Source organism: Heteronotia binoei, chromosome 6, assembly GCF_032191835.1.
Source record: "Heteronotia binoei isolate CCM8104 ecotype False Entrance Well chromosome 6, APGP_CSIRO_Hbin_v1, whole genome shotgun sequence".
NCBI lineage: Eukaryota > Metazoa > Chordata > Lepidosauria > Squamata > Gekkonidae > Heteronotia > Heteronotia binoei.
The window spans coordinates 20,922,141-20,944,188 of record NC_083228.1 but is presented as its reverse complement, the minus strand read 5'-3'; the positions used below and the strand labels follow the sequence as shown (position 1 = coordinate 20,944,188).

At 45.3% G+C, this 22,048-nt stretch overlaps 1 protein-coding gene across 1 annotated transcript in view; it reads left to right on the top strand.

Moving 5' to 3' along the window:
* Positions 1–22,048, top strand: part of CCDC6 (coiled-coil domain containing 6) — a 79,760-nt gene that overhangs the window by 46,111 nt on the left and 11,601 nt on the right. The window contains exons 3-5 of the mRNA XM_060241092.1: positions 101–229; positions 7,898–8,001; positions 14,420–14,580. Coding sequence (XP_060097075.1) covers positions 101–229; positions 7,898–8,001; positions 14,420–14,580 — 394 coding nt within the window. The remainder of the gene's footprint in view (positions 1–100; positions 230–7,897; positions 8,002–14,419; positions 14,581–22,048) is intronic.

The window sequence follows — 22,048 nt, the reverse complement described above, 5'->3', positions numbered from 1 at the left end:
AGTGACTAATATACAGATGAAGACTGTCTTTTTTATCATTCCTACCGTAGTTTTAAAATGCTTGTGTCTTGGGTTTCTCCCTGTCTCTCTGGGTCTTCAGCTGCAGCACGAGAAGGCTGAACTAGAGCAGCATTTAGAACAGGAGCAGGAATTCCAAGTGAACAAACTGATGAAGAAGATTAAAAAACTGGAAAACGATACCATTTCAAAGCAGCTGACTCTGGAGCAGGTAAATGTCCTTCCGTTTTTGCATCGGTTGATGGGAAAGCTCTGGATGAGGAACCGTGAGAGGAAGAAGAATGAGGCTTGAAGCAAAGGGTGGGAGGTGATGGAGGGTTGAGTGGGAAAGCCATAATAAGGAAGGGATCTCCGAAGAAGCCTCATGGAGCTTAAGGGCAAGAGGGGCTGCATGCTGTCAGGATGGGGGAGAGGGGTCCTAGGAAGGCTGTGCAAGATGTAGGGGGCAGCCAAGGATGCAGTGATTTGAGGGGAACAGTGGCATGAATGCAGCCAGCGTCCTGTTGGTAGGAAGGAAAGGGGGCACTGCAGAAGGCTTGGAGGGCTCCTGGCTGCAGGCTGATCTGATCACAAATTAGACATCACTGAATTGTGCAGTCCTGCTTGCAAAACCCCCGTTTTCAGACCTTTGGCACTTTTTCCCACATGGCAAGCTCGGCGTGGGGATTTTTAAATGGCCAAGGGAGTGAATTAGCAAAAGAGTCGTTGCATCCCGTACCACACTCGGTACATTTCACGGCAATGTCGACACTGTCGCATAGGCATTTGAACTAGTTTTATCACTTTGCCTCCCTCCCTCACCTGTCATTACGTGAGTAAAGGGGTGGGACATCTGAAGGCTGACATTCTCGGAGCCAGGGGGAAAGCAGTGCGGAAAATGGCCATTGAATGAGCCATTTTAATTGGGGGATTTCGTTCCATTGCAGCTTAATGCGGTCTTGAAGACCACAGTAATCACACGTCAGCTGCATAGATAGTCCGGTACATGGGTGGAAGCACAGTGAGAGTTAAAAGTTTATCTTCTTCCAGAGTAGCAAAGAAAAATCCTGTTTGCGTGAATTTCTGGCCAGTGGCCCTGTTTTCCATATGTGTCTCTCGGCTTGGCTTCGCGAACGAAGATTTAAGAAGGGTGCAATAGTCCACGTCTGCTGCAGGCTCGCTGGTGGCTGACAAGACCAATGCGGGACAATGTGTATATGTCCGTATGTGTATATGTCCAGATCCATATGTGTAGATCTTAAAAAAACCACAGTGGTGTCACTGTTGGGACAGGGATTTATTACAAACGTAACTGCATTTTGATGGACAAGGTCAGGTTTGGGTTGCAAAATAACATCTGCCCCACTGACATCGCTGGGCTTTAAACAATCTATTTGCATATACTCATATATTAATAATAGGCGGGGAAGCTCAAAAGTGACACATCATGCTGCAAATTTAATAGAAGCCTGCTTGGTTGAAATGAAAACAGCTGCCTCTAGATGGCAGTGGTGACTTAGCCAACATTCAGCTTGCATGTAGGTTACCTTAAAATGATTTTGCCAGCTCACTTCTCATGGAAAGTTAACACTTCTTCTTTTTTTTTACAAAGATCTTTACAATTTACATTAGAAACCTGCTATGGGTCTTGATAGTGAGGCTTTACTGGTTGGTTTGTGTTTAGTATCGTTGTAGGTTTTTTAAATGGATTATTTTTAGAGCTGTAAGCAGCTTTGGGAGCCGGTTGGGTTTACACAGGGGTTTTAGAAATGTAATAATTACAAGGGATGTATTTCACAGGGTACTACTGTTATACAAGCTCCAAATCCTTGGCTTGTGGTTTAAAAGCAGAGCTTTCTCCTAGGTTTCTACTCAATAACAAGTTCTGTAAATTATGCTGAGTACGTGCGTGGATTAAGAGCGGCTGCTTTTACTCAGGGGCAGGAAAAGGCACCACAGCTGTAGGAGCTGTGTCAAGTGGAGTAGAAGCAGTGCTGCCCTGAGGGCACATAGCGCCCTAGGCAGGCTTCCTCCCTGCCACCGCCCCCCCCCCGGCCTTTGCAGCGCCGCACTCCATGCCTCCACCACGCAATGAGACTTGGCTTCCCTCCTGCTGTGGCCCGCCTTCCCTCCCTCCCTGGGACTGCAATACTACCGCACTCTGTCGTCTCCCCCCCCCCCACCCGACATGCCGAGGCTGGGCCCTACCAGCGTCGATGCAGCCGGCACGCCATCTGGTGCTTTGAAGCCCGCATGGGAGAAGGCTTCTCCCCTCTCCTTCCTGGAACCGGAAGTGAGAGGGAGCGAAGCCTTCTCCCGCGCAGATTTCAAAGCATCAGATGGCACACTGGCCACATTGAAGCTGGTAGAGCCCAGCCTCAGTGCGGCATGTTCTGGGAGGGTGGGGATGGAGCGCGGCTGCATTGCAGCGCTGGGGAGGGAGGGGCGGGGGGCAGGCAGGCAGGCAAACTAGGCAGTTGTCGTGGGCACCAGGAGGGGAGGAGCCCAATTTGGTGTCCCCTTCCTCCCGGTGCCCTAGGCAACTGCCTAGTTTGCCTAGTGATTGAGCCGGCCCTGAGTAGAAGCCAGCCCACTTCCTGTCATCTGGGTCCCTCCTAGCTGAGATTTAAGAATGCGGCTCTTTTCAGCTCTTGTGGCTAACTAAAAATATTTTTTTGATTTCTAACTTTATCACCACCCTAGTATTCCTTGGAGGCCCCCCATCCAAATGAGAACTGGGATCTGATGAGATTGGGCTAGCCTGGGCAATCCAGGCTCCTGGAATACTTACTCCCAGGGCTTTTTTTGTAGCAGGAACTCCTTTGGCATATTAGGCCACACACCCCTGATGTAGCCAGTCCTCAAGAGCTTACAGGGCTCTTCTTACAGGGCCTACTGTAAGCTCTTGGAGGACTGGCTACATTGGGGGGGGGGGGGGTGGCCTCATATGCAAAGGAGTTCCTGCTACAGGAAAAGGCCCTGCTTACTCCAGGAAGTGAATATTGAAAGTGCTGGAGTGGCGTCTGTAAGAATCTGATTGTTCCTTTGATTCTTCACAGTGCCATTGGGGCTGTGGAAAGGTAGAAGATTTATGCTAATCTGATCGTCGAGATAGGCTTGATTGACACTGACCTTCGCCAGTCTCCCCGATGAGCTACTTATCTGTCATCTGGGTCCCTCCTAGCTGAGATTTAAGAATGCGGCTCTTCTCAGCTCTTGTGGCTGACCAAAAATATTTTTAAAAAAAGCAAAAACCCTTTATTTACCTATGTTCAGTCTCTTGTGGGGAAAATGTGCATAACAAATATGCAGAAAAGAATAACACAGAAACCTTTCATGATTAATATTCTGAAATTCTAGGTGGAACAGGAGGTACTCCCTGATGACAGAAACAGTGTGAATTTCCCTCCCCCTAAAATATAAATATTTTTACATAATCTGAGGAGTTTAGGAGGGGGGGGGGTTGATAAATTCATACCCTGCAAGATACAGGTGGTGTGAACTTTGAACTTTTGTTTAAGTCACTGTAGTGATTTACTTTCTGCCTGAAGTCTCTCCAGATTAGGGCAATTTAGCTTCCCCCCCCCCCTTTGATTTTATAGAGGGACATCTTCATGTGTTGCAAACTTGATTTTAAAACTGTGTGCAAACTTGGGGGGGGGGCAAGATTAAAAGCGGGATTAAATAAATTTAATATATTTACTTTGGTGTCTGTGTTCTCGGGGGAAGTACAGTCTGATCTTGCTTTGGAGGTTGAGTTCATCAGCGAATTGAGAGTGAAGGAAAAAAGGTGTGTCTAAATTTTCATAGGCTGGGAGTCGGTTTTTGCTGACTTTCTCAGTAGAGGTCTAAACTATGCAGTGGTAGATGGTGCGTGTTTTAGTTTGATTCATTGTAAAGTCACCACAAATGTATGTTTAACATATTGATAGTATCCACAGCCAGCCCTCCTTAGGGTACCAGATGCAAGTCTGCATCTCTCTAGAGATATTTTTAGAATCCCACGTGGATGTCCACTGCTGCTGCCTTTAGTGTGGGTAGATTTTCATGCTGATCCACAACTCCGTTGGAACACGAAATGGGTGGTAGGTGTCCGGACCTTTGATTGGGGTGGCCAAACTTGCTTAACGCAAGAACCACATAGAATAAACATCAGATGTCAGTCAGTCACTCAGTTTATTTATGCGGCACCGGACCAACCATTAAAGCCTAATCATTGAAACAAATTTGAACATTAAATGGGTTAAGGCTAAGCCAGGGCTAATGGAGTCTGTTCAGGTAAACTGTCTCCTCTCATATGCCAATATTACAAAACAGATAGCTAAGTTCTGTAATGCTTGTCTTTGTATTAGAAATATACATATATATCTTTATTTTATTGATACTGTTATTCATTTTTAAAATTCTGTTTTAACCAACATCAGATGTTTGAGAGCCACAAGGCATGAATGTCAGATATTTGAGAGCTGCAAGAGAGGGACAGGGGGGTGAAGACACGTGAATAGACGGGGGAGGGAGGGAGAAGTGGAAAGTAAGCAACTGTAAATGCATTCTCCAAGCCAGCGGGGGGAGGGGCTTTGAAAGCCACACACTATGTGTGAAAGAGCCACATGTGGCTCCCATGCCACAGTTTGGCCACCCGTGCCTTTGATAGAATGGGAGACATGCTGCTAAGCCTTCCTTTTGTTAAGGAGACAGGAGTGGATCTTTCTCCATGGAAACATCTGGCAGGAGGGATCAGAGGTGCCTTCTGTGCTGAAAGAAGGATCCTGTTTGTTGCCAAGGTGTTTTCCGTAAGAGGGAGGGAGAGAGTTCTGTCTCAGAAACTCATTGGGCTTGTTAATCAGAGTAGAGCTTAGGTGTTGCCTTATTCCTTTCAGTCCCCCAGTTTTCTCGGAAGCTGCTGGGTCTGATGTAGACTCCTTTTTGTTCTTTCCTTCCCTGTAATAGAATTTACTCTTTACTGTGGATTAGGGCAGGCATTTTACTGAGTACTTGCCAAATAGATGTGGATTTTGCTGTAGTTGCTCCTTGAGTGATTCATGTTTGGGGCAGCTGGCAAAGGTGTTAGCATTCCTGAGAGTTGAATTTTGCCTCATCTTCCCATGTAACACTTCTTGAGCATTTAAGGTTAATCTTTAAAGAGTGTAAGAAGGGATCCTTTGGACCTTGGGAAGAGTCCCTTTCCTTCTGCCATTTAGTGTAGTGTAGTGCCAGTCTGGTGTCGTGGTTAAATGCACAGACTCTTATCTGGGAGAACCGAGTTTGATTCCCCACTTCTCCACTTGCAGCTGCTGGAATGGCCTTGGGTCAGCCATAGCTCTTGCAGAGCTGTCCTTGAAAGGGCAGCTTCTGTGAGAGCTCTCTCAGCCCCACCTATCTCACAGGCAATGTTCCCTCTAAGCTGCAGAGTCTTGTGAGCAAAAATTCTACTTTGTGAACTTCTGGCATTGAAGTTGGGAGCTACTGGCATTAAAGTTGGGAGCTACTGCATAAGTTATTGTGCTCTGGGGTCATCCTTCCTGAGCTAAGACAAAAATGTGTGAGCTGGAGGCTAAAAATCTGTGACTCAGCTGAGAGGGAACACTGCTCACAGGGTGTCTGTTGTGGGGGGAGTAGATATAGGAGATTGTAAGCCGCTCTGAGACTCTGATTCAAAGAGAATCTCCTTCTCCCTCTCGACACAGTGTAATTTGTTTGAATGGTTGTCATTCTCACATCCTTGTTACATGGAAGAACCTGATCATAGTCAGTTGCTGATTCCTTTCATTGCCCTGTAGACTGCTGATGCTGAGCCCTTCCCATTGCTCACGTTCTTCCATTAACTATTAATAGATTGTAAGGTTGTCGCTGCCGGTTATGTGAATTGAAATCTCGACACCTTTTTGGTGTCTCAACTTGTGTGAACTGGTAGTGCAGTGGTCTGGGAAGCACAATTATGAATCGCCTGCTTCATTTTGCATCTGTTTAACGCTACAGCTCCTTCCACATTATATGGCGTTTGATATTTGGTAGCAAAAATATAGCGCAAGGAGCGATTAGTTCTGTTCCTGCAGTCAGTATTCGTTGTGATTGAGACTTACCGTATTTTTCAGACCATAAATGGGGGGGGGGGAGTGCTTGTGTCTTATGGAACGAATACTGAAAAAAAAGGAGATGAGGCGGGGGGGAGGGGGCCTGCAGCCCCGGGAGACAAGTGCCGGGATCGCTCCCTCCGCCCCCACCGCAAACCCAGACTCACCGGACCATAAACGCCCCCACTGCAAACCCGCTTCGCAGTCGCCGGCGGGACACGTGGCTGTCTCCCTCCGCGCCTGCGTGCCTGGCTCCCTCCGCCCCACCGCAAACCCAGTGCTTCGCGCGCGCCTGCATGCCTGGCTCCCTCTGCCCCACCGCAAACCCAGCGTGCGTCTGCGTGCCTGGCTCCCTCCGCCCCACCGCAAACCCAGTGCTTCGCGCGCGCCTGCATGCCTGGCTCCCTCTGCCCCACCGCAAACCCAGCGTGCGCCTGCGTGCCTGGCTCCCTCCGCCCCACCGCAAACCCAGTGCTTCGCGCGCGCCTGCATGCCTGGCTCCTTCTGCCCCACCGCAAACCCAGCGTGCGCCTGCGTGCCTGGCTCCCTCTGCCCCACCGCAAACCCAGTGCTTCGCGCGCGCCTGCATGCCTGGCTCCCTCTGCCCCACCGCAAACCCAGCGTGCGCCTGCGTGCCTGGCTCCCTCCGCCCCACTGCAAACCCTGCGCTTCGCGCATGCCTGCGTACCTGGCTCCAGCCCGAAGGCTGCAATGGCGCCCGCATCCCCGACGGCTGTGCTGGGAGGCGCGGGCAGCAGAAGATGGCGGAAGACGAAGGTGCGTCTTATGGTCCGGTGCGTCTAATGGTCCGAAAAATACGGTACTTTCTCCCTTGATGTCAAATAAGCATTATCTTTCAGAGCTTTGAGGACTTTGAGCTTTCCTTGGGTATTTTTTTTTCTGAGTGGATGGTTCAGCAGATGTGATATGATATATCTCTCCTTTCCACAGTGGCCTTTTTCAGATAAGTCATCTGAAAGGAACAGCTGTATGTCTCTTTTGCCATTGTGTTTTGATTAGGAATTGCCCATGATTACTCTTCAGATGCGAATTGTTCTCTGCAAGGGGACACGTTTGATAGCAAATGATTCGTTTGCTGCTTCCACTTGTCTGATAGATGCCTTTTGTTAAGCAAACTGTGAAATCTTGTATAATTTGAGTTCCTAACTTCTGATGATGGTAGCTTGTGTCTGCTCAAATCAAGAATAAAAGTGGGGGTGAGGCGATCCGAAGAGCTACAGAGGCATGAAGCTCATTAACCCCAGGGTTACTTCCCCATAGCTCCTCCCACTGAGCTCACTTCCCCTTCATGTTACTCTCCTCTGACCTCACTTCCTTTGTCAAGGGAAAAAGGAGTTCCAGCTGATACAGAGCGTAGAAACGGGAAATCACTGCCTCTCCTCACGCATACATGATACTTGGGTGTTCAAATGAAGCCTCCATCCCAGACTGAAAGTGTAATTTGGTTGTATATTAACCAGAGTGGTTGGTCAAGAGAAAAAGACCTGTGGCCTTAGCTAGGATTTCACCATGAGCAAAGTTACTTGGATGCAGGTAATAAGGGTTAGTGAATGCTCTAATTTTTGGCATTTTATGGGTTCAGAACGAGGTAAGATAAAATTGGAGCAACCCTCCGTGGGGTTTCAATTTCTTTTTTTAACAGAAGCATAAAGTCATCTATATACCCTTTATGGCTCTCAGTCCTATATTTTATTCCACTTAATTTTTTAAAAATATAAGTGGTCTTAAATATGCTAACTGCAACAGTCCAACTAAAACTCTTGAAAAAGCCGTTCTCCTGCTTATTAACCATTTTTTTCTCTTAGCTAAGACGCGAGAAGATTGACCTTGAAAATACACTAGAACAAGAACAAGAAGCGCTAGTGAATCGCCTCTGGAAGAGAATGGATAAACTTGAAGCTGAAAAACGGTTTGTGTAATATTAACAATCAGATATCTAAATGCCAAAAACAGGATTTATTCCCCCCATGTTTTTTTAATACAAGCAGCATGTTTCTGGTTGTATATTTGGGGAGCCTCTAATACCTCTACCTCTAATAGGGTAGGATATGAAATGTATCAGTAATCAGAAGTGGATTGGTCGTATAACTTTACAGGGAAATTGGTGGTGGGTCACTGCCTTAGAGCAGGGGTGTCAAACGTGCGGTCCAGGGGCCGAATCAGGCCCCTGGAGGGCTTCTGTCAGGCCCCCGAGCAACTGGCTGTCATCTGCTTCCTTCTCCCTATCTCTTGCTTCCTTATGCATAATAGCTTGCTTTGCAAGGCTTGCTTTGCAAGGCTTGCTCAGTTGCACAGCAGAGCCACTGAGCCAAACCTTTCTTCCTTCTATTGGCTGAGGTTGCTCCTCCCCCCCCCTCCCCCCCCGCCACACGTCCCCTGGGGAAGGAAGGAAAGAGCCAGAGCTTCCTTTACCCAGTTCCCTGGATTCCATGGGAGAAATACAAAGAAAGCACCTTTAAGACCACCGAGTGCTAACATTTTAAGCATGTTTTAAGTTATATATTTTCAACCCTAACCTGTGAGCCGCCCTGAGCCTGCCTTCAGTGGGGAGGGCGGGATATAAATAAAATTGTATATCTATCTATCTATCTATCTATCTATCTATCTATCTATCTATCTATCTATCTATCTATCTATCTATCTATCTATCTATCTATCTATCTATCATCTATCTTCTATCCATCTATCATCTTAATAATAATAATAATAGATTTTATTTGTATCCCGCCCTCCCCGCCAAGGCGGCTCAGGGCGGCTAACAACATTCCATACATTAACATAAATAGGTAAAACTTTAAATTTAACAGTTAAAAAATTAAACATAAAAACCAGTTAATTGAGTTAAAATACATAATTTAAGTTACATTAAATGTATCTGGCAGCAATAAAACTGTTCTGGCGCTGGTTCTGCCAGTTTAGATCTTCTATCTATCTATCATCCATCCATCTTCCATCTATCTATCATCTACCATCCATCCATCCATCCATCCATCCATCCATCCATCCATCATTTGTTTGTGTCCTTTATAAAGTTTATATCTTTGCTATCTAATTTTAAATAGGTGGCCCAGCCCAACATGGCTCGGCCCAACCCAACATGGCCCAGCCCGACAAGGTCTCATTTATGTCAGATCCAGCCCTCATAACAAATGAGTTCGACAGCCCTGCCTTAGAGGGCCACTGGTGGCCAAGAGCAAGCAGAGCCAGGCCCTAGCGACTGGGCCATCACGTCAGGGGCCACTTTGCTCAGACCGAGCACCAGTGTGGTGTTAGCTCGCCAATTGTCATCTCTTGCATTGCTGCCAGTTTCCTGGAGGATACAATAGTATTTTTTTTAAAAAAAAAATGCATTGGGTTTATATCCTGCCCTACCCCATAATTGGCTCAGAGCAGTCACAACATTTATACATAACAGTTGTTAAAAGCATAATCTGAAACCAAATTAAACCAGTGCAGAACAAGATGGCAATTTAACAGCAAGATTCAGGTAGTCCAGAATATCTCCTGCAAGATGTTAATCTTTAGCACTGAGGCCAGTGCTGTGGATAGGGGAGGCCAAGATGGTTGGATGTCTACTGCCTTAGGAAGGCTTGCCGGAACAGCTCCATTTGCATGCCCTGCAGAATAATAGCAAGTCCCTCAGGGCCCTGATCTCACATGGAAGCATGTTTCACCAGGCTGGGGCCAGAGCAGAGGGGCCAGGGGCTACCAGGAGATGTTGACTGGTAGAGTGCAAAGCTCTCTAGGGCACATATGGGGAGAGACGGTCCCATCGATATGCTGGTCCCTGGCCATGTAGGGCTTTAAAGATCACCACCATAACCTTGAACTGAATCTGGTACTCAATAGGCAGCCAGTGCAATTGGCATAGCTCTGCCTGAATATGTGCCCACACAGATGTCACTGTCAGCAAACACGCCACCACTTTCTGCATTAGCTGCAGTTTCCTTATCAGGTTCAAGGGCAGCCCCGCATAGTGGCAAGACAGTAATCTAACCTGGAGGTGAGCACTGCTGCCAGATCAAGAAGCAGCAGCTCTGGCCTGTCTCCAGAGACCATCTGCAAGGGCGACCAGTGCAGCCTCCATCCCATGACCAGGGCGGAAACCAGACTAGAACAGGTCCAGGATGGTAGCATTATCCAAGAAGACCTGGAGCAGCTCAGCCACTGCTCTCTCAACCACCTTGCCCAGAAACAAAAGATTTGAAACTGGGCAGTAGTTGGCAAGGACTGCAGGGTCCAATGGTGGCTTCTTCAAGAGCAGACACACCACTGCTTCCTTCAGACCTGCTGAGAATATCCTGAAGACAGGGATAAGTTGATAACATAAGAGAAACTTTTTTGGATCAGGCCAGTGACCCATCCATTCCAACACTCTGTGTCACACAGTGGGCGAAAAACCCAAGTGCCATCAGGAGGTCCATCAGTGGGGCCAGGACACTAGAAGTCCTCACACTGTTGTCCCTCCCAAGCACCAAGAATACAGAGCATCATCTGTCCCAGAGAGTTCCAACAATACGCAGTGGCGAATAGCCACTGATGGACCTCTACTCCATATGTTTATCCAATCCCCTCTTGAAGCTGGTTATGCTTGTAGCCGCCACCACCTCCTCTGGCAGTGAATTCCACGTGTTAATCACCCTTTGGGTGAAGAAGTACTTCCTTTTATCCGTTCTAACCTGACTGCTCAGCAATTTCATTGAGTACCCATGAGTTCTTGTATTGTGAGAAAAGGGAAGAAAGTACTTCTTTCTCTACCTTCTCTATCCCATGCATAATCTTGTAAACCTCTATCATGTTACCCCTGAGTTGACATTTCTCCAAGCTAAAGAGCCCCAAGAGTTTTAACCTTTCTTAATCTCTTCCGGGGGGCCTGAACACCGTCACTGCAGGCCTTGACCAGTCAAGATGGGCACAAGTCAAGGAAGCAAATGGTAGAGCTAATGCCCACGGTTGACCCCACTGAATTGAGGGTCCTCTGCAGCTCTGGCTTGTAGTATTCTTGGGGCCACTTCCTTTGCATTGACCCGTGGCCCGAGACAGTCTGATGTCGAGGTTAGACTATTGGACTAGGATCTGGGATACTTGAGGTTCAAATCCCTGTTCTGCCATAGAAGCTCTTTGGGTGACCATGGGCCAGTCACTCACTCTCAGCCTAGCCTACCTCACAGGGTAGTTGTTAGGGGAAATGGAAGAGAGGAGGATGGTGTAAGCCACTTTAGGTCCTCATTGGGGAAAAAGTATAAATGAAGTAAAAATAAAAATGTCCCCTTTCCCGTCCTGTCGGTAACCACTGAATAAGTGGGTGACATCCTTTTTGGCCTGTGATGGGCTGTGCTTTAGTCATATTAAACTTTTTTTTAACAGGTGGAAATTATGTTTGACTACTTTGGACATCCATTGACATTTCTTAGCAGCTGGCCAATTTTGCCAGAGCAATTAAATCTCTGAGAGCCGTGGGAAAATAATAAGATGTTTTGATGTGGTCGTAGTTAATCTAGTGAAATGAACACTTCAGGCTGGATGCAGTCTTTCTAATCTCATGACTGCTTTACCAAAGCACAAGGAGTTAAAACGCTTGGCTGTGTAACACAGCACATCATAATGTTCTTTTGGGGAAGTGTAAAAGTTGTTTTTTTTTCCCCACAGGGAAGTGTTGGCATGCTCTTTGTGGTAGCTAAAGGACAGCAGCTAACTCATCAAACTGTTTTCTCTTAAAACATGACAAAATGAGAGTGAACATTGAGCTGGCTGATGCGCTTACTGGTGACTAAGTTACTTATTTAACTCAGAAATCATTTAGAAGGTCATCTGAGAGCATATGGAAATGCAGGATGGGTGCAGATGACCATTTACCAGGCACTAACTTAGTGAGGAGGAGAGAGCTGCCCTCTTACAAGCTTGCTCAGATTTCTGATCAGGTACAGGTGTGATAAAATTATTCTCACTACTAGAGCTAATGTAGCGTAGCAGCCAGGACACACCCATTCAGCTCCAAATCAGAAAATCCTTGGTTTGAGTCTTGCCTTCACCTTAAGCAAGCTGCTCTCTTGCATGGGGGCCCTTTTCTTCCTCAGCCAGTAATCTGTATTGTGGGCAGGGGTGGGATTCTAGCAGGAGCTCCTTTGCATATTAGGCCACACACCCCTGATGTAGCCAATCTTCCAAGAGCTTACAAGGCTCTTTTTTGTGAGCTCTTTGAGGATTGGCTACATCAGGAGTGTGTGACCTAATATGCAAAGGAGCTCCTGATAGGAGTCCACCCCTGATTGTGGGTGTGGCAAGACTGACTTGCTGTACAGAGTTTCTTAGAAAGGTTGCAGTGGAAAGCACTTTGGAATGTTCAGAGTGTTATCTGTGATGTTGCATTACATCAAACTCACACATCCTCCTCTTCATTTTTATCCTTAGGCACGTGAACCCACCAAGAGCGGAACAAAAGTTTTTAAACTGTCTAACCCTGTAGTTAAAAGTAACCTTTATGGAATTCTTGAAGGCTTCTGTTTTGCCCAATCGCTTGTGCTGTCTCAATTATATACATATACATTAGTGCTTGGAAGATCATTCTTCATATATCCTCAGCCAAACTGACTGCCATCTGTGGCACATCCCAGTTGTTTTAATATTCCCTGGAGTTTGTCTTGGATTTAGCTCTAGATGGGTCTTTATATCTGCCTAGGCATGAGGTACTGTCCCCTGTTAGGTCCTGAAAATGTAGCTGCTTTCAAAAGTCTAATCGTCATGGTTGCAAAGGAATATTTGAAAGCAAGATTGTTTGAAAGCAAACAGTGGTTCAGAAATGAAGGAGGAGGGTTTAAGATACCAGGCTTATTTCATTTGCTCACACTCTAACGTAGTAAGGTTAGACTACGTTAGCGTGTGAGTTTGGGTGCAGATGACCATTTGCAGACCATTGGGTACAGAATTCCACCCCTGCCCACAATACAGTACTGGTTTTGCATGAAAGAGCACTTAATGATATTATAAGTAAACCAATGCAATGAAGAGTCTTTTGGGCATTAGACGTTTAAAGTGCCCACTTGTGTAAGATACACAACTGCCTTCTTTCATAGATAGTTAGGTTTACCTAGGGCACAGAGCGAAGAATAAAATAGTGCATTTTTGCAAAACAAGGAAGCCACTTGACAGACACAGACAAGGTCAAAAAGTCCAGCAATGCAACCGAAAGCACTGTCACAATACCATGTAGAACACAAGTGAATACGAAGTCTTGAACATAAGAGAAGTCATGTTGGATCAGGCCAATGGCCCATCCAGTCCAACACTCTGTATCACACAGTGGCCAAATATATATATATATATATACACACACACACACATATATATACACTGTGGCTAATAGCCACTGATGGACCTCTGCTCCATATTTTTATCTAACCCCCTCTTGAAGCTGGCTATGCTTGTAGCCGCCACCACCTCCTGTGGCAGTGAATTCCACATGTTAATCACCCTTTGGGTGAAGAAGTACCTCCTTTTATCCTTTCTAACCTGACTGCTCAGCAATTTCATTGAACGCCTACGAGTTCTTGTATTGTGAGAAAGGGAGAAAAGTACTTCTTTCTCTACCTTCTTCATCCCATTCATAATCTTGTAAACCCATCATGTCGACGTTTCTCCAAGCTAAAGAGCCCCAAGCGTTTTAACCTTTCTTCATAGGGAAAGTGTTCCAAACCTGTAATCATTCTAGTTGCCCTTTTCTGCATTTTTTCCAATGCTATAATATCCTTTTTGAGGTGCAGTGACCAGAATTGCACACAGTATTCCAAATGAGACCGCACCATCGATTTATACAGGGGCATTATGATACTGGCTGATTTGTTTTCAATTCCCTTCCTAATAATACCCAGCATGGCGTTGGCCTTTTTTATTGCAATCGTACACTGTCTTGACATTTGCAGTGAGTTATCTACCACGACCCCAAGATCTCTCTCTTGGTCAATCTCTGCCAATTCACACCCCATCAACTTGTATTTGCAGCTGGGATTCTTGGCCCCAAATGGTGCCAAAATGAATATTGAGGTGACCTCGTGCTTCTGGTAGAGAGTGACCTTAGGCCCACAAATGCCACCATAATTTGTTCATCTTTAAGACATTGTACTGGAGTTGCCTAATACGGCTGTCACTTTGGAGCCTTTGATGACTAGCTCTTCCTTCACATAATAGCCTTTTAAAACCAAAAATAATTCTACTCAACATATCCCCCCCCATTGCTGTTGCGTTACACAGAACTAAAGTGGAATAGAGCTGCACGTGATTTTTGTTTCAGGAGTTAAAAGTTCCCTTTATGTTATCTTTTTTTAATTCAGAATTTTACAGGAGAAATTAGACCAACCCGTGTCTGCTCCTCCATCACCAAGGGACATATCAATGGAGATAGACTCCCCAGAGAACATGATGCGGCACATCAGGTTTCTAAAGAATGAGGTGGAGAGGTTGAAGAAACAACTGAGGGCAGCTCAGTTACAACGTAAGTTCACTTTGCCTTGTCTGTGTGCTCTTGCGTGCCTTGCAAAAGTAGGTTTTTCAGGAACCATGAGCTTTTCTGGCTGGAAATGGTAGAGGGAAGGTTTGAAAATAACATTCCTTAATTATGTTCAAGATCACTTGCTATTGTTCCACTTGTAATTGAAAAAGCTTCAACAAAACAAATTTCAGTCAAAGCCTGGTAATGCATTATGGTTTTCTGGGGTTAGATGTGATCCACAGATATCTGATGTTCTGTTTGCGTTTTCATCTCTTTTATGCTGGTGCTTTGAAGAATATTGGCACATTTGAGGAGAACAGAAACAGTTTTTTTTTTTTAGTAAAATGGCATCGTAATACAACTTTACTGAAATGAAACTATTTTAGGCATGCATTACTGTCTGTAATACAGAATTTGCAATTCAGAAGCCTAAAAAGCACTTAAGACTAGGGGTGGGCACAAACCAACTTACGAACCAAAGTTTGTGATGAACTGGGCTGGTTTGTGGGTTCATGAACCTAGATTCAGGCAGTCGCATTTGTGAACTGCCCATGAACTGCCATGTTTTTGACAGTGGTTCACAAATCTTTTAAAATGCCTTGACGCAAATGAAGGGAAAGCATTTAAAGAGACCTGCATGCCTTCTCTTTACTCACTGAGGAATGCTGCCACGGTGCATGACTCAGCAAGTGAAGGGAAAGCACGTAGGTCTCTTTAAATTATTTAACTCACTGAGTCAATGCACTACCACAGCACACCTCAGTGAATGAAGGGGAGGTATTTAAAAATGTCCCCCTGTGGAAGATTGCCCAAACTTACAGGCCAATGAACCATTAACCGGTTCAGAAAGCTGAAAAGTTCATGGAGGTTCATGGTTTCTCACCACCGCAAACCTCCATTTTCCCCATTCATGCCCATCCCTATTTAAGATGCCTCTCCACATCAGACTTCCAGGCAATTTCAAATATTAAATAAATCTCTTGTTTGAATGTTTTTTAAATACTTCGTTTCTGGCAGTGTGACTTTTAGGATCTTCTGTGGGTATTCCCCCCTCCAAAAAAAAGTTTGATTAAATGTGCGGTGCTCAGTTGTCTTCCCTCTGAGCGATTTCTTCCTGCACATGGAAATACATGCCCAAATTGAATTATTCCTGTTTTCCCACAGGAGGGGGGGGTTCCCATTTGTCCTTGATTATTGACCTTTATAAATTAAGCAAGATGTCAGTAATCAGAAAGATGGATTGATGATTGCAAATCAGCCATTTAAATCACGATTTAAAACCAGTGAGATAAAAAGGTTGATTTAAATCAGGGGTGGCCAAACTTGCTTAATGTAAGAGCCACATAGAATAAATGTCAGATGTTTGAGAGCCACAAAACATGAACTTCAGATGTCTGAGGGAAGGAAGGAAGGAAGGCAAGCAGGCAGACAAATAGATGGGGGAGGAAGGGAGAGGTGGAAAGAAAGCAGTTTTAACTTTAAATGCATTCTCCAAGCTGGCCAATGGGGTAGTGGAGGCTTTGAGAGCCACACAATATGTGTGAAAGAGCCACATGTGGCTTCTGAGCCACAGTTTGACCACTCCTGATTTAAATAATTGGTTTAAGTCAAGTTGTGCATGTATGTATAAATCATGCATCAGATATAAATTAGTTGCTATAGCAGAGAAGCAGACTTGTTTTGCAGCTAAAGAAGAACCTAGCTCTTAAGAACAGAATCTGAAACTTCAAACTGCACAGCTCATGTCACTTTTATACTAAATGCTTATGTGGGCTTTGATGCAATCAAGCTTGGAGGAAAGGTACAGTATAAAAAATGTAAAGTAAAAAATTGCAATATTGTTGCACTTCTAACATACTGAATTCATATGGAAGATTGCTAACTTAACACAAGTGTAGAGATATGTGCCAGAATGTGAAAGTGTTCTTTGGGCTTTCTGGAAGAAAGGCAGTTAATTATTGGTGAGCACAGGTTTTCCACAAGAGATAGGAAGTAACTCTTTATGCTGCTAATGATACATTATTGGAATTCAATATATCGTGCTTACTTCAGAATTTTTTCTTTTCTTTTAATAGAAAAATAGGTTTTTAATTTAGTATGTCGATAGGGGGGCCATGAATTGAATTTTCAGACACAATTGAAGATTTGTATGTTTCTCTTAAATCCATTTTTTTTTAACTAAAGTATATAGTACTCAGCCGCCCTGAGCCTGCTTCGGCGGGGAGGGCGGGATATAAATCAAATAAAGTAAAGTAGTACAGTGGCAATGAATTCATATAGGCTTTTAAAAAATAATCCAACCCATGTCCATGGAACTCTCCCCGTTCAACTGTTTGCTTCTACATGTGACACAGAGACAAGCATGCAAGCTCAGTGCCAGCTTCCAATTTCAACTGTGCATAGAAATTGGGGGGGGGGGGAGTGCTAAGGCCTCTCAGACGTCGTTGGAAAGATGGCAAACAGAGAGAGATTGTGCCCCATTTTGTTTCTACTTTCAGTAAAGTGTGGAAGGGTCTTAACATACCTTTGTGGGAGTAGTTTTAAGAGAAAGAAGTACTTTTCTTCTCCCTTTCTCATAAGAGAACTCGTGGACATTCAGTGAAATTGCTGAGCAGTCAAGTTAGAACTGATAAAAGGAAGTACTTCTTCACCCAAAAGGTGATTAACACATGGAATTCATTGCCACAGGAGGTGGTGACGGCTACAAGGATAGACAGCTTCAAGAGGCGATTGGATAAACATATGGAGCAGAGGTCCATCAGTGGCTGTTAGCCACAGCATATTGATGGAACTCTCTGTCTGGGGAAGTGATGCTCTGTATTCTTGGTGCTTGGAAGGAGCAACAGTGGGAGGGCTTCTAGTGTCCTGGCCCCACTGATGGACCTCCTGATGGCACTTGGTTTTTTGGCCACTGTGTGACACAGAGTGTTGGACTGGTTGGTCCATTGGCCTGATCCAACACGGCTTCTCTTATTTTCTTAACACAAGAGCTCTCCATGGTGGATGATGTGTCCTTGAGAGGGCAGTGTCTCCTCCTTACTCCACTGGCAGGGCTTGTGCAAATGAATTCCACAAGACTTCTGTGTCTGAGCTGAAGGTGGGACCCTTTTATGCCCAGCCTGCTTCCTCTGCAGAGATCTCTTTAAAAATCTCACTTTCTTAGTACCAAATGCTCTTGCTCTTGTCTTGTCTTTTCACTTAGTCATGAGGGCTTAGTCATGGCCACGTGGGTGTCTTCTGGGTCTGGTGGAGTCTGCCGCCTTAGACACCAGCTGCTTTCGGTCTTGCTTTGGCAGTTCCAGCAGCGAGAAGCACTGCTTTCATTAGTGCCAAAGTTTTCAGCAGCTCTGGGCACGAGTACCAGTGCCAGCAGGAGAACTGTTACTCCTGCCAACCCAGACTGTCTCTGATTGTGCCCAGGCACTGCATTGGCCTCGCTTACGACCACAGTACGAGATTCCACTTAGGTGGCCCACTGCTCAGGCAAAACGACCAGCTGAGCCCTGAAAAGCATAATGCCATCTACTCACCGGTCTCCTTTCCCCCTGCCGTTTTGGATGATGAGAAAATCGTTCTGCTTGGATCTCTGCCTTCTGGCTAAAGCATGCAGCTGCGATGGATGTGAAAGAGGATTCCTGCCAAAAAATCCCATTTGGGGGGTTTGTCTCCTGGTTAGATAGCTTTCCTCGCATTCAGCTCAGCCTAGTTTAACGTTCACGATAGGAGCGAAATGCTTTTTGCTCAAGTGTTTCCTTTCTGTGCAATTGTAACCCATGAACCAGGGAATCTGCCTACAGCCAGAACTGGAGAACGAGGCAGTTAATTGGCATAAGTCTTGCCTTCAGACTGAGTAGGAGGCATAAACTTTTGTCTTTATGTTGATTTTTCCTGAACGACTCTTAATTCAGAAATTGCCTGTGCTGTTGCAAAATCTTTGGCCACCATTCTCCGACACAACTCTGACTATGCTTGACTTTATGTCTAACCTAAGTTCAATCCTGGCTTATCTATCCAAATCTTTTTCTGAATTTTATGCTATGCCATTAAAGGTTTGAAATTGAAATTGAATGGTATAAACTTCTCGTGATCCACAGATGAGGAAAAAACCCTGACAATACGCCCTGTGTTTTAGTCCTTCTCTTAATTCTGAAAACTCCGCATGTGATTGTTTTTAGTTTCATTTCTAATAATCTGCCAAAGTATTTCAGCCTGCCGTTGTATGTTATTAATATCCTTGTTTGGGGGAGATGGGAAAGCATACGATTGTAGGCAGAGACCTTGTGTGCAGGTTTGGGAAATTAATATTCTGTCACTTCAAGCGTATGAGATGCATTCATCTCAGTGTACTCTCCAGTTGTTTTGATGTGTTACCTTCACTAGTTGTACTTGAAAGTAAGAACAAGGACTCTGGTACTGAGCTTGAGTACATGTGCAAATCTTAAGCCTGATTTATTAGCACAAAGATGGGATTGTTGGCTTTACTCTAGTCTGTCTTTCAAGTGGTCTGTCCTCGTCCTTGGATGACCTGATGGACAGTGAATCTGTCCGTGAACGCAAACGATTAATCATATTTCACACAGCCATAAGCAACCTGAAAGAGGCCAAGCTGCAAGAGAAGTCCTTGAAGTTGCTGCACTGCGAAATTGGTCAGCGTAATCTTTTCCGCCCAATTTTAGTTTGAGAAATGAAGTCCACTTTGAGTGCCTCTTAAGTGCAGAATCTTTCCAAAATGCAGGAGCATCAAAACACACAGAAGAGGATTCCAGAGGGTAGCCGTGTTAGTCTGTTGTAGTAAAACAAAGTCCACTGACAGCTTAATGACTAACAACATGTATTCTTTCCAGTATGAACCTCCGTGAGCACACTCTCAACTCATCTACGCACAAATGTTGCCTCTTCTGGAGTGGACAGAATAGCAATAGAATGTACTCCTCCCATATGGATCAGGAGCTGCTGAAGTTACCATAGCCATGAAAGTTTTACACTGGGGAGTCAAACATACGGTCCGGGGGCCAAATCAGGACCTCGAGCAACCGGTTCCTTCTTCCTCTCTCTTGCTTCCTTCTGCACAACAGCTTGCTTTGCAAGCCTTGTTCAATCGCACAGGAGCTACAGAGCAAAGTCTATTTTCTCCATTGGCTGAGGCTTCTCCCTTGGGGAGGAAGGGGGGAGAGAGAGCTTGCTTTTCCAGGTTCTCTCAATTGCACAGAGAGCTACTGAGCCAAGCCTCTCTTCCTTCTATTCGCTGAGGCTCCTGCCCTTCCTGGCCTCCTGGAGATGGAAGGAAAGAGCTAGAGCTTCCTTTGCCCAGTTTGCTGGATCCCATGGGAGAGATACAAAGAAAGCACCTTTAAGACCGAGTGCTAATGTTTTAAGCATGTTTTATTTTAAGGGTTTTTTAAACACCTTTAATTGTGTTTGTCTGTGTCTTTTATAAAGTTTATATCTCTGCTACCTAATCTTAAATAGGTACACATACAGCCCGGCCCAACATGGCTTGGCCCGACTAGACATGGCCCGGCCCAACAAGGTCTCATTTATGTCAGATCCGGCCCTCATAATAAATGAGTTTGACACCCTGTTTTACAAGAAGAATTCATAGGCGTAGCTGATACAGTGTGGAGCACTGGATAGTGTTGAACCTGAAGTTTCTTCCTTTCCCACTGACTAGCATCACAGTATGATCTTAGAGCAGTCACTGCCGCAAAGTGCTGTTGCGAAATTGAATTGGGGTGAATCCCATGTGCTCAGCCCTGAATGCCTTATAGGAAAGGCAGGCTCCAAACATGACAGAGAACATTTCACTTTATTTATGGATTAACAAAGATCCAGTCCCCCATTTCTGTCATCACACTAGAACTGTTATTGTTATCCAAAGGGGGGGGGGCGGTTCTTTCTTCAGAAACCAAACCTTTCAGTTGAGCTGATTCTTATATCACGCCATCCCAATATTCTGTCCCTCTAAAATGGATACTTAGTGGTATAAGAATTTTTTTTTAACTTATTCAGTATCTTTTAGGAGCTTTCTTGGCCCTTTGCTGACTTTGTGGGGAAATATTGAAGCGACCTAATGGTTCTTGAGCTTGAGAATTTATTTAGATGAGTATTTTACTGTTCTGTTTCTTGTCTTCACAAGGTAGCTATTTTGGAGGGGTTTCCATGATTGCCTTGCTCCCTCCCCCAACATGCCCCCCAATAGTTCCAAGGGTAATCGTTCGGAGTCTGAGCCATCATGGTGGTTCTGCCTTACCATAAGCCACTTCCCACAGCCGCCCTGAGCCACTTCGGTGGGAAGGGCGGGATATAAGTCTAAATATAAATAAATAAACAGGTGCGAGGTCAGAAGCTGGTTCCAGACAGACACAACCAATTGTGGCTAGATCCAAGTGGGCAGCCGTGTTGGGCTGAAGCAGTAGAACAAAATAGGAGCCAAGTGGCATCTTTAAGACCAACAAAGTTTTGTTCAGAATGTCAGCTTTCGTGTGCTCCGAGCACGCTTCAACGGACGAGGAATCAGGTCTGATGAAGTGTACTTCGAGCACACGAAAGCTTACATTCTGAATTAAACTTCGTTGGTCTTAAAGGTGCGACTTGACTCCTACTTTGCTCTACAACCAATTGTGATTGAGTTTTGGTTGATTTACCCTCCTAGTTAAGTGGGAATGCTCCAGGGATGCTTCCAGCTCTGGTGAGCTTCGAGTGACCCCCACTCCATTTGCATCCCAGCCTCAGAATAATTTAGTCCTTGCCTGGAAACTGGCATTGCGTTTTGGGCACCACCTTGGGTGTTGGGGGAGGGGGTGGTTAAGTGCTGCAACATTGTTCTCAATCCCAGTTATAGCCAAAGTTAAGTTGCTAAAAAGGAAATACATTTTAAGACTATTAGCGGTGCTTAATTTTTATATTGTGTAGTAACTATAGCAACATTATTCACTCAGGCTTTTCGTCTTCCCCCTCCCCACGCTGCTTTTTTAAGCAAAGGGATTTGAGTGATTGTCATATTCAACCCAGCACACATTGTAGCTCATTGGCTCGGACCTCGCATGGTGCAAACAGAATGGTGCCTGCAGAAGCAAACTCCCCCTGCAGCCCCCTGTGCATGTCTGGGGACTGGTAGACACCCCCCCCCCCCAGGAACAAGGGTGGAGGTCTGCAATGGGAGGAGGGGAAATGGGTGAAATTCTCTCTCACTTCACTTCCCCTTCTTTTGCTGTCCATTGCCACCAGAAAATACAGTTTCGATCAGGGCTTTTTTTGTAGCAGGAGCTCCTTTGCATATTAGGCCACTCCTCCCTGATGTAGCCAATCCCCACAGAACTTACAGAGCTCTTCGTACAGGGCCTCCTGTAGGCTCCAGGAGGATTGGCTACATCAGGGAGGAGTGGCCTAATATGCAAAGGAGTTCCTACTACAAGAAAAGCCCTGGTTTTGATGCAGGCCATTGTAACATTAGTAATTGCTGTACAGAACT